Below are 12,477 nucleotides of genomic sequence, written 5' to 3'. Positions count from 1 at the left end.
AGATAGTTTTACTTAGAGAATCATTGTAATAGTCAGAGGCTTACCATTCTAATGAGTAGATTTCTTGGGACTTCCCATGTGGTCCAGTGGTAAAGAATCTGCCTTACAATGCAGGGGACTCGGGTTCGATCCCTGGTCAGGGAACTAGGATCCCACATGCCGCGGGGCAACGAGGTCTGCACCCCACAGCTACTGAGCTCGCACGCCTCAACTAGAGCCCACGCACACTGGAACCCGTGCGCCACAACTACAAAGCCCACGTGCCCTGGAGCCTGCACCCCACAGCTGCTGAGCTCACGCGCCTCAACTAGAGAGAAGCGCACACTCCGCAACAAAAGATCCCGTGTGCCTCAACGAAGATCCCGCGTGCCGCAACTAAGACCCGACGCAGCCAAAAAAAAAAAAAAAGTAGATTTCTTTAACTATCATTTTATGGTCAGATCTTGATGTTAGAGCCCTGAATTCCAGCTGGCAACAAACAAGCTATTATTTTGCCAAAAGGTATAGGAGACTCTTTGTTAAAGTAAACGGCTGGTCTTCTACATGGTCAGAGCGCTAAGCAGTGCTGGAGCCCAGCCCTGTGCAGCCTGGCTTTCGGGAAATTTCCTGGCAGCATCAAGAAACTTAGTGTACTCTTCCTTTTGCTTCTTTATGTAACAGTGTTGCTGTAGGGAGATGGATCACGCCTAACGATAAGAAGAGCCCTGGGAGTAACCGGGGGTGGTTAAACAGACAGTCACCAGGGAGTGTGATTACAATCAATAAAGTTGGCAGTACAAACAATATTGTTTTAAACAATGATTTTTGAAAACTGCTTGCAGAGGTTCTGTAATATTTCTTTGTACAAGTGGTTGGGAATCCTGCAAGTTATTCAGAAGCATTTCCAATGAAATTGATCTCTTGCTATTTCAGCTGTGCTTTATCATCGTTGGGGACATCTAGACTTGGCCAAAAAACACTATGAGATCTCTCTGCGGCTTGACCCAATGGCATCGGGAACTAAGGAGAATTATGGTCTTCTAAGAAGAAAGCTGGAACAAGTGCAAAAGAAAAACGTTTGAGCCTTTTTCCTTCATTTTTTGAGTGTGTGTGTGTGTGTGTGCATGAGGCAGATCATTAATATCATGTGCTTACGTTTAACCATTTAAAAGTCTTACATGTTGTTTATTTTATCATTTTTTTTCTATGAAAACAAAGACATGGCAAAAAGATTACAGCACCAGCAATATACTCTTGAATGCTTGATGTGGTTTTTGCATTGAAATTGTATTTTTTCAGACAACTCAAACATAAATTCTAAAATTCCAAGGATGAAGTCTTTTTTTAATTAAAAAGAAAAAAAGAAAAAAATTATCTTGAGTGACTTACAGCAGAATTAAACCTGCATTTGGGATGTGAGTCATGTTGTTGTAAAGAGTCATATTATTAAACATGGATTGTGAACAGGAAATGACAAACTGACTCCTACAATTTATATAAATATCTAATGTGTCTGTATATTAGAATTTTTATTTAATGACAAGAAAGAGTAAATTAAGATTTTTTTTAATCTTTTTTTTTTCCAAACAATGTGCTATGAACATCATTTGTAAGGAAATATTTATTTGTATTTTTTTTTGAATGGGGCAAATAATTGAATGAAGAGTGGAAATTTTAACATCTAGTGTATCTACATCTTTTCCGTAGGAAGAAATTCACTCCTGCAATATTTTTTGGATTCTTCGACTTGTGCTGTTTCATAACATAGGAAATTATGTAGTATCCTACATAAACTGTCACTATTGATAGAAAATTAAAGCCATGCTTTAGGCAAAAGCAGGCAGCCTGATGTCTTTATTTTTGTTACATCCAGTATTAAGAGGGCTACACACCTCTGTGTAAGTTGTTTTTTGTGTGTTTTTTGACTGGAAAGCAGTTTTCCATTTAGTTTCATGGAACCATAGTCATTACTAGATCCAAAAAATGCAAGAGGTAAATTTTCTCCCCAAAAGAACCACATTTGGGGAGTTTGTGGTATTTTTAAGAATTGGACTCTCCTGTTTTATTGGGTCAGAATCATCATGTTCGTTTTGTTTTATCCTCCTATGTGTGCTGTTGACCTATTGGTTTATGCAAAATCCCTGTCATTTCTTATGCAGTAAAATTATTACAGAAACTGGTATACAAGTGTCGTGGTGCCTCCTATTAACCATCTATTAAGATGATTTTCAAGTTATTTGACTCTCCTCTTTCCGTTAAAATGAAATCAAAGTGACTGATTCATCCTTGTAGAATGTGGCTTCGATTTGGTTTTAGGGACCATTTAATAGAATCGCACTGTGGAGTCCTCCAGGTTCTAAAATACAAGCTGAGTGGATCCCACATGGAGATGAATTTGATTCTCTACACTCACTTTGTGGGGGGCCGGGGGCAGACCTGCGTAGAGTTGTAAATCAGTAATTGTAACCTACAGTGGTTGAGATACTTCAGAAAAGAAAGTGCTGTGTTTCAAACATTTCAGAAATGGTCCCCAAACCACAGTAACAATTTATAGAGCTCTTAGGGGCAGGAGCTGCCTTGTTCTTTTATTTCTTTTTCTTTTTTTCGTTTGCGGTACGCAGGCCTCTCACTGTTGTGGCCTCTCCCGTTGCGGAGCACAGGCTCCGGACGCGCAGGCTCAGCGGCCATGGCTCACGGGCCCAGCCGCTCCGCGGCATGTGGGATCTTCCCGGACCGGGGCACGAACCCGTATCCCCTGCATCGGCAGGCAGGCTCTCAACCACTGCACCACCAGGGAAGCCCTGACTTGTTCTTATTTACGTCCCTATAGCACTTAGCTTGGCAGATAATAGAGGTACTATATGCTTGTTGACTTTTTTTTATTTAAGCAAATTTCTCTCTTTGAAACAGTGCTTATCTTTTGAGAATGAAGAAAAAAATATTTCTGGTAAAAGCCCCTTCAAGATTTTTTTTTTCTTTTTGTACTGATACTAAAACTTGAGTGTCAAATCAAGACATGCAAATCTGGGACCCCTGCCTACAGAACGAATCCCCTTAGCTTTCACTGCTCCATCTCAGGATTTCCATCGCAGCTGCCTTCCGTCCAGAGAAAACAGTCATTCATTTGACTGATATTTCAGGGAGTCTTTTATCTCGGCCGAGTTTGGAAGTACGCCGCGCTGTTCCTCTTTTCTTCCTTCTTTTTTCCATCTTAAGGCAGCCACCCTGTAATTTATTTCTTGGGTTTCCTTTCTAACAAGACTGAAGTGGAAATCTGTCTCCCAGTTCCCCTCTTATTTGGTATTTTTTTCTAAACTTTGTTTTTGTTGCTAATCACAGTAGGGGATTGGGTTTGGGGTGGGGTGTCAGAACAAACATAGGGATTGTTGCCATTTTGGGAAATCTGAGAGGCAGAATCATCCTCCTTCCCCTCCCTGATAGCGAACGTCACGAAATCCTGGAATGTGGTCTGGGGTTATTTTTTGTTTGTTTATCTGCTACATTTCTTCCCTGTTTAGATACCCTCTTACATTTCTTAAAAATTCCACCCTATAGATGTAGCCTACTGTGCCTTCACAGAGCTCTTTGGGGTTCTGATTCTATCACATTTCTTAAGCATGGTCTTTACATTTTATTTCAAATTACTGAGTTTAAATATCATACAGAATAGAAGACCAAGCCCCACAGCAGAGCATTGGACGTCTGTGTTCACATTCACACCTGTCAGCTTGGACTTTGGGGTGAGAAAACATAGGTTTGGGTCTTGGCTCTAGTGTTTTGATGTCATTGGCAGGTCATTTAGTATTGCGTAAGTTCCAGTTTCCCATCTGTAAAATGGACATGATAAGACATAAGACCGCCCTCTCAGTAATGAGGTACTTGGCTCAGTACTTGCCTCAGTAAACGATAGACTAGACTTCTGGAGTAAGGTGTAGATTTTGCAGCAGACAGGTGTGACCTTAAATGCATTCATTCCCTCATTCAACAAATACGAAGTGGCAGATACTCTCCCAGGCACTGGGAATACAGTGATGAGGGAAGTGGACATGGTCCCTGGCCCTCGTGCAGCAGACAGTGCAGTGAGAAACAGTAGTTGTCAGTCATATAATTAATAACCGAAGCGGGAGACTGGGTCTAGCCTGAAGTGTCAGGAAAGGGTTCCCTGAGAAGGTGACTTCTGAACTGAGATTTGATAACAGACAGGAAGATCACTCTAGGCCAGTGGTTCTCAACAGGGGAGATTTTGACCCCTAGGGGACAGTTGGCAATGCCTGGAGATGTTTTTGGCTGTCACAACTGATGGGGGTGGGAAGATGCTACTGTACACCTTACAAAGCACAGGACAAACCCCTACCAAAAAGAATGATCTGTCCCCAAATGCCAGTAGTGCTGTTGTTGAGAAAACCTGGACTGCACACAAAGAAGAAACAGCATATGCAAAGGGCCTGTGGTGAGAAAGCTAAAGTACTTGGTGAACAAAGTCCAAGGGAGAGGGGGAGGGGTGCTTGATGGAGTCGGTAAAGGTGACGAGGTCCAGGCTATGCCAGGGTTTGCAGACCACGCGGTCTTTATCTTAAGCCATGGGAGGATTCAAAACGAAGGAAATTATCAGATCTATGTTTTGAAAATATCACTTTGGCTGTTGGTAGAGAAGGAATTGGAGGGAGGCAAAGAAGACGTGAGCAGATCAGTAAACAGACCATTGCACGTATCCAGGGTAGAGATGAAGGTGGCTTGGTGTAGACAGGCCGTCAAGTTGATGAAATGTGGACTGACCTGAGAAATACATAGGAATCAATTGGTGCTGGATAGGAGGTGGATCGGTAAGGGGATGAGACCCATCGTTTCATCATCCAGATAGATCAGTGCCATTGAGAGGGAGAGGCTGGCTATAAACTAGAGAGGGAATAAGGTCCTTGAGAAGAAAGGAAGGGATGGGACCCCAAATCAAGTGGAATTTGACCCTAGCAAAGAGAAAATAAAGCCCCTGTATGTTACGAGGTCTAGATGGGGACAGATGTGGACATATTAGTCTTTACTTCTCATCTTTGTCCCTTAGGCTTTCCTAAGTGGACTAGTCAGATGCCCTTCTGAAGACTGGATACAGTATGCCTATCACAATTACATGGTTACCAAATAGCCATAGCTGATGAGGGAAAATAGTCTTCTCTATAGACTGATGAAAGCCAATAAATGTTGAAAGAATGGCAATCAGAAAATCATCCCTTTTTTTTTTCTCCAATGAATTAATTGATTCAGGCAAAGATCAGCAGTGAATAAAATTATTAGATGAAAGATCAGTGAAGAGCTTTTTAGTGGAAGGGATGGAATCTGTGCGATTTTGTCACATGTAGATTTGTGAGGTCACCACAGTCAAGATAAAGAGCAGTCCCATCCCAAGGATCCCTTGTACCACTTTTATGCTATTACCTTTTTCAAAATATCTCGAGGGGCACAGACTGTGCAATGGCAGTGTGCTAGCTGCTGGGGATATGATGAAAAATGAGAACAGATGATTCCTGCCCCGTGGAGCTTGCCATCCATGTTATCTCACCCTTGTTGTGTGCCCAGGTTGGGCATGCTGGTGTCGTCGACTCGGGGGCTGAGCACTGTTACCAGCCCCCATTTCCAGGGGACTCCTGGGGAGTCAGCAGGCCCCTCGTGACTCATTCACATCTTTATATTTGCAGCTGTTCCAGGGTCACAGGTTGTCAGGACATTTCTCCTGTGTTCAAAGTTCTCCATTAGTTGGTGAATCTCTTTTTTCCTGGAGGCAGTGAAACATCAAATCAAGTTGACTTTTCTATTTCATACGAACAGATATTGGTTCAATTGCCTCTACCTTCTCCTTTGGGCCTCATATTTATGGTAAAAACTTCACCAGGTATCCTGGGGAAATAAGTTATATTGAGACATAAACTCCATTGAAGAGTCAGCTGTATTGAATAAAGACAAGGGGACTCTGGGATGTTCTTGCCATGTTGACCCAAATAGAAGGATCCTAAGTGTTGAGTAACCCTGATTTTCAGTGAAGTGAGACATTTCATGTTACTTGAAATATTCATTAATAAATACCAAATATAATTATAGAACACTACAGCCTCATTTTAAAATCACACAGAGTCTTGTCTTAATCTCTCGTGCCTTTAAAATTCTACCAAGAAGATATTAATTTGGCTATGGCCTCTTTTCAGATAATGTTCCTCACAAAATGAAAATCAGAAGCTGGTTTCTAGTTCAAAGGAAGAGAAACAAAGGCCCCGTGTGGGACAGTTTGGTTGGGATGAAGGAGACAAGAAAATACAATGGAGGAGACAGGAGCCGAGGGAACGCTGTCAAATATTAAGGTGTTTCCCTTGTTCTCTCATATTCCAATCTCTTTTCTTTAAAGGTACAGGAATTACAGCTTATACTGATATTCACATGAGCTGTTTCTGAGCAAGAAGAAGTAAGGAGGAGAGAGACTCTTCACCTACTTTGTAAATCGCTGCATTATTTGAAATAATTTTTTTTTTCTAAAGCAAGGACCATGTGTGACATCACAGAGAAATCTTTCTTCAAGAGAGCCATGGATGGGTTCGTAATAAAGCTGTGATAAGGCACATTGGTGGAAAGGAGACGCCACGTGGGAAACTCAGGTAACCAAATGTAGTCACTAAATGGCTTTGCCCAGCAGGTGGGAGAGGCGCTGGGGAGCCTGTGTCTCCAGAGTCACGCTGAGTGAACAGAACTCGGGAGGCGTCATTGCTCAGATTGTTGGCTGAACTATGAGTGCGCAAGGCAGACTCCTTCCTGAAGCATGCCTTTCACTTCTCACGAAACTCTGTATGCTGGGTGACTCTCTTGGTGGTCGTCTGGAAATAACTGGCATTTGGGGGGACATAAAGCTTGAGTGTGAAAGGAAAATCTGCGTTACACTCAGGTTGGAACGTTGTTCTTCCTCCATTTACCAGACCTTAGGCAAGTGTAGTGGTTGGATAGTGTCCCCCCCAAAATTCGTGTCCACCCAGAACTTCAGAATGTGACTGTATTTTTGGAAATCAGGTCTTCAGATCTAATTAGTTAAGGATCTTGAGAGGAAACCGTCCTGGATTTAGGGTGGGCCGAAACCAATGATTGGTGTTTTCTAAAAAGAGGAGAGGATACATAGAGGCACACAGAGAAAAGAAGGCCATGAGGAGGTGGAGACAGAGACTGGAGTGATGCTGCTACAAGCCAAGGAACGCCAGGAGCCACCAGAAGCTGGAAGAGGCAAGGAAGAATCCTCCCCTAGAGCCTTCGAAGGAGTGTGGCCCTGCCAACACCCTGACTTCAGACCCCTGGCCTCCAGAACATTTCTGTTATTAAAGCCACCCGGTTTGTGGCCATGCCTGGCCCCCCTAGGAATCCAGTAGAGCAAGTAACTTAGTCTTTTAGCAGCTCAGAACCTCATCTGTAAAATGGGGGATAATACTACCTTTTTCACAGACTTATTGGAAAGTTTAAATGAGAAAAGGTAAGTAAAGCCCTAGACCCATGCTTGGCACATAATACTATTCAATAAATAATTGAAGGAGGAATAACCCTCACTTTTCTTGAGGTTTTTAATCCTGTAATTAAATGACCCAGAAACAGTCTCAGGTTTGTATTTTTATCACTTGTGTTCTAAGTCTGATTAGTTCTATCAATACAAGTACTTTAAATCTGTTACACTGTTTATCAAAACTGCCTTGAGTGTCCTGCATTTCTAATCATTTTGCTTTTAAATATGTGGTGTTTTTCCAGGGCCAATAAAGCTTTCTGCTTCCTACTTGTGTTTGAGGAAACGTTTTCCCTGTAGATTTAAATTGCAGTTTTATCCATCATTTAGAAACAGTTCTGTTTCAGCAGTTACGTTTCAATAGCATTCATTTTGCTGAATAGACTTGAGATGTGTCAAAACTGCTCATTTCTAGAACTTTCTGATAATGTATATGGATGACAGCTTTTACAGTACTTGGTCTAGGAATCTGCAGACATCAGCAAGCAAGGTGATAAGGTGGAAAGAACAGAGACCAGGAGTGTGAGATCTACCCTAGGGCCAGCTTCACTACCGTAAGTCATTTTTTTAAGCTTCCACAATTCAATTAGATAGAAACACTTCCAATCCTGTCATTAGTTACCAGGACCCTGGAATGAGTCACCTAATTACTGCATGCCTCAGTTGCTTCTAATGAAAATAATGGTGGTGGTGGTTGCTTTTGCTGTTAATTTCTCCTCCATGAAATGAGAGAGTTGGACAAAACCAGTGTTCTTCAAATAGCCTTAGATGCTTAACCTTTTTAAAAACAAAACACAAAAAACAAAAAAAACTAAATCTTGTACAGAAGTCCACTATAAAAATTTGCGAAGTGACCTTCTTTGGGTGCTTATGTAAACCCTCATTAAAAAAATCTGTTGTGTAATGTAAGAATGTTTGAAATTCCAGCGCTCTGTGGAAATAAAATATTGTGAAGCTTTCTAGTCCTGATACATTCGGGTAAGGTAAAAAGTCCCTCAGACTGAAAAAAGTCCAATTCTGCTCTGCCATTCATCAGGCTGACATAGCACAGATTAAGGCAGCTGGGAAGTGAGCAGGAAACCACATTTCTCCCATAGCCACAATGAAGTTGTAATGTGTCAAGGAACCCACTTCTAAGGGTGACTGCTGCTTTATTACTCTTGGAGAAACCTTCTGGGAGACCACTATCAGAAATGTTGCTGTTTGAAATCATCAGGAAGAATGAAACATCCTGCTCCACCTGGAGGGTCCAAGGCACTTTGACATGACAAGCAGCCTCAGTTTCCAACCCACGTGCAGAAGTTCATTTAAAGCATTTCTGGATACACCCGTTCACGTCTATCCAAACTTTTAGTCTCTAAGTACATAAGCCCCTGGGTCTGTTCTGCTGTCCACACCTGATACTGACCATTGGCACGCATCCCTCTTTTGCCTTCAGCCTGTAAAAACACTATTACCTTTAAGTTCCTCCCCCCGCCCAAACCGCCTAACTACTACATCTTTGTTTGGTGAGGCATCTCAGATCTCCATGGGTGTGTGGTCTCCCCCATGGCAACGAGCCAATAAGTCCAATGATGGTTTTGTACTGGAGATATTTGATTGGGCTAAGACAGGGCACAGTTAATCGTATGACCCTGGTCAGGCCATCCAACCTCTTTACCTCATCTGTAAAGTGGAGGAAATTCTCTACCTGGCCTTTATTGTGCAGTGCAGGGGTATGGATCAGATGGGATCATGTATGTGAAAGCTCTTCATGGGTAGAACCATATGTACAGCATTATCCATTGGAACTAGCACTTTGAACAGAGAGGTTCCAAAATAGAATTATTAGTGCAGATAACACACATTTCAGCACATATGACCCAGCTACCTTGTTTTCGCCCTTATGTTACAGAGCATGAGTTTCAGGTTCAGCTGGATATGGACACTCTTATTTCCTGGCAGCATGTCTTCGAGGGGGTTATTGAACCTCATGGAGCCGATTCATATGTAGACCAGGAATGATAATATCTGCTTCATACTATGGTTCAAAGGGTAATGTGAGGAAAGCGTCATACTGCACCAGGCACATAGGAGCACTCAATATGTGTTCATTTCCTGCATCGACGGCTCAAGGGAATCAAGCCACATTTCCCCTTTTAATGTCCACACTGCCGGGCACCAGACAACCATTATTTCCTTTAAAAAGTTGCTGTTTGGAGAACAGGACCAAATAACTTGATTCTGGCTTTAAGCAGGACAATGGCAGCAATGTTACAGGGTTAGAGATTGGTCTGTGGCCTCTTTGCAATGTAATTAGCTTCCTCCATGGTGGATGGCGTATCTGGTTGGTCAGATTACTTCCTTCTGGGAGTTCTTTCAGTTATCCTCCTATTTGTGATAAGGGATTTATTCACCAAAACAATCTCATATAGTGCTTTACTCTGGTCTTTGCTTGTTATCCCCAAAATTACAGAAGGTAAGCAAGAAGAGCATAAACCATCTGAACCGCAATTGCTTGGAAAATTCCGTCGCCTTTTTAGATAAGACATTGCCTATCTTTTGTGGAGAAAAGGTCAATGCCTTATTTTTAAATATCTGACAGCAGCGCACATCATCTTTAAAACAATAATTCCAGAAATACCAGGATTGCATTTAACGTGAATGAACTTAGCTTCATGAGGTTGGTTTTCTCCTCTCATTAATTTCTTTGCCGTGGAAATTGTTTAGCAATGAGACCTGTTGTACTAATTAAAATAACTCAACAGAATGACAAGGAAAACACAACTCTGCCACTTTCAAATTTAACAACAAATTTTTAAAACCTGGTTTAGAAAATGGAAGCAAGGAATCCCATTATTTGCAGAATTTTTAAATTCTATTTTGTTACATACAAATTTTCTAAATTATCCTGATTAATGGATCCTATGTTGATTTTTTTTGTCAAGTTCATATTGATTTACATAGGGGAAATGATCAAAAAATAAAGTTCAATGAAATAAATATTACTGAGTACCTACTCTGGGTACCATGGTGGGAAGTGCTGGAAACATCCACAGGAGACAGGTCTGACCTCATGGAACTCAGCCCAGGAGGGAGGTAGTCATAAACCAACTATCACAGAATGAAGAGGCAGGGATTATAATGGTGGCTGGAGCAAAAGACTATGGAGCAGTGTAGACAAACTTTTTCTGTGAAAGGACAGAGAGAAAATACTGTAGGCTTTGCAGGCCACCTTGTATCAGTGGTGGCTACTCAGCTCTGCTGCTATCACAAAAAAGCAGCCATAGAGGGACTTCCCTGGTGGCGCAGTGGTTAAGAATCTGCCTGCCAACACAGGGGACATGGGTTCGGGCCCTGGCCCGGGAAGATCCCACATGCCGCAGAGCAACTAAGCCCGTGCACCACAACTACTGAGCCTGCGCTCTAGAGCCTGCGAGCCACAACTACTGAGCCCACGAGCCACAACTACTGAAGCCTGCACTCTAGAGCCCGCGAGCCACAACTGCTGAGCCCGCGTGCCTAGAGCCTGTGCCTCACAACAAGAGAATCCACCGCAGTGAGAAGCCCACACACCATGACGAAGAGTAGCCCCCACTCACTGCAACTCGAGAGAGCCTGCTTGCAGCAACGAAGACCCAACACAACCAAAAATAAGTAAATAAATAAATACATTTTTTTAAAAGAAAAGTTTGTCATTTATTTTTTTAAAAAAAGCCATAGACAACCCATAAATGAGTCAGCATGACTGTGTTTTCAGTAAAACTCTATAGACACTGAAATTTGAATTTCATAATTTTCATGTGTCATGAAGTTTTATTTCTTCTTTGGATTTTTTTCAAGCACTTAAAAATGTAAAACTCATTCTTAGCTTACAAAAACAAGTGGTGGGCTGGATTTAGTCTGCAGGTTATTTAGGGCCAAAGATGATTATTTGTAATAATTTACTAGAATAATTTGATAATATTTCAGTAGATTTTATAGTGTTATCCAGTTAGACTTGAAGCTCTGTATATAGCACGCTGGTTCTGTTGCTTATTTCACATTATAAGCATCTTTTCAAGAGATGCAGAAGACATTTTCCCATCTATTGTGTGGTCCTTGCAATTCTGGAGACTTGTGGGAGGGGTAACAAGGAGATGAGGTTGACTTCTTTTGCATAATACTAAGTAGCAGTGCATTCAGTCAAATGTAAATTAGGCATCTAACACCAAAGTCTAGAAAACAGAGCTTGGCAATTACCTGCTGGTATTTAGAAAACAAAAATGGCCAAACTGGATAATTCCACTGAAAGACAATTTGTTAGTCTAAATCCTTTGAGTTGATAAAGGAAATGTTTGTGCCCGAGCTTTGAACCCGGGCATAGCATTTTGCCAGCTGCTTGACCTTGAGCCTGGAGGGTATAGGAGATTGTGGACCGCAGAGCAACAGACCAGAAAAACAGCTGATGGTGGGCTGAAAACTTTTCGGTGAGGGACTCACCTATACCATTTGCATGCAACTGACAGCCTCCATGAGTCAACTCAGTTCCTAAAACCCACCAGAGTAGTTGGCTTGCTAAGGGCTCCTGTGTAACCCACCAAACTTGTCTACACTGACCAGTTTCCTTGAGAAACTGTGACTTTTTTTCTAACACAGTTTTGTAGGTCAATTACACTTCAAAAACAAACAAAAGAACATACAAACAAACAGTGAAATATGGATCAGATTTGTAGTTACCGGGGGTGGAAGGTGGGGCGATTGGATGAAAGCAGTTAAAAGGTACTGCAAACTTCAGGTTGTAAGATAAGTACTAGGGATGTAATGGACAACATGATAAATATAATTAACACTGCTGTATGCTATATATGAAAGTTGTTAAGAAAGTAAATCCTAAGAGTTCTCATCACACAATAAATTTTTTTCTATTTAATTGTATCTATATAAGATGATGGATGTTCAGTAACATTTTTGTGATAATCATGTCATGATATATGTCAAATCATTATGCTGTACACCTT

General features: G+C 41.6%; 1 protein-coding gene across 3 annotated transcripts in view; it reads left to right on the top strand.

Annotated features, from left to right (window-relative positions):
- TMTC4 (transmembrane O-mannosyltransferase targeting cadherins 4) overlaps positions 1-2,166 on the top strand; it is a 63,649-nt gene extending 61,483 nt beyond the window's left edge. For all 3 annotated transcript variants that reach the window (XM_060079799.1, XM_060079797.1, XM_060079798.1), the window contains one exon: positions 913-2,166. In XM_060079799.1, coding sequence (XP_059935782.1) covers positions 913-1,061 — 149 coding nt within the window. In that variant the 3' untranslated portion in view covers positions 1,062-2,166. The remainder of the gene's footprint in view (positions 1-912) is intronic.
- Positions 2,167-12,477: the final 10,311 nt, after the last annotated feature.

Source organism: Mesoplodon densirostris, chromosome 17, assembly GCF_025265405.1.
Source record: "Mesoplodon densirostris isolate mMesDen1 chromosome 17, mMesDen1 primary haplotype, whole genome shotgun sequence".
Taxonomy (NCBI): domain Eukaryota; kingdom Metazoa; phylum Chordata; class Mammalia; order Artiodactyla; family Ziphiidae; genus Mesoplodon; species Mesoplodon densirostris.
Note: the sequence above shows the minus strand (reverse complement) of the source record. Positions and strands in the feature narration are given on the sequence as shown.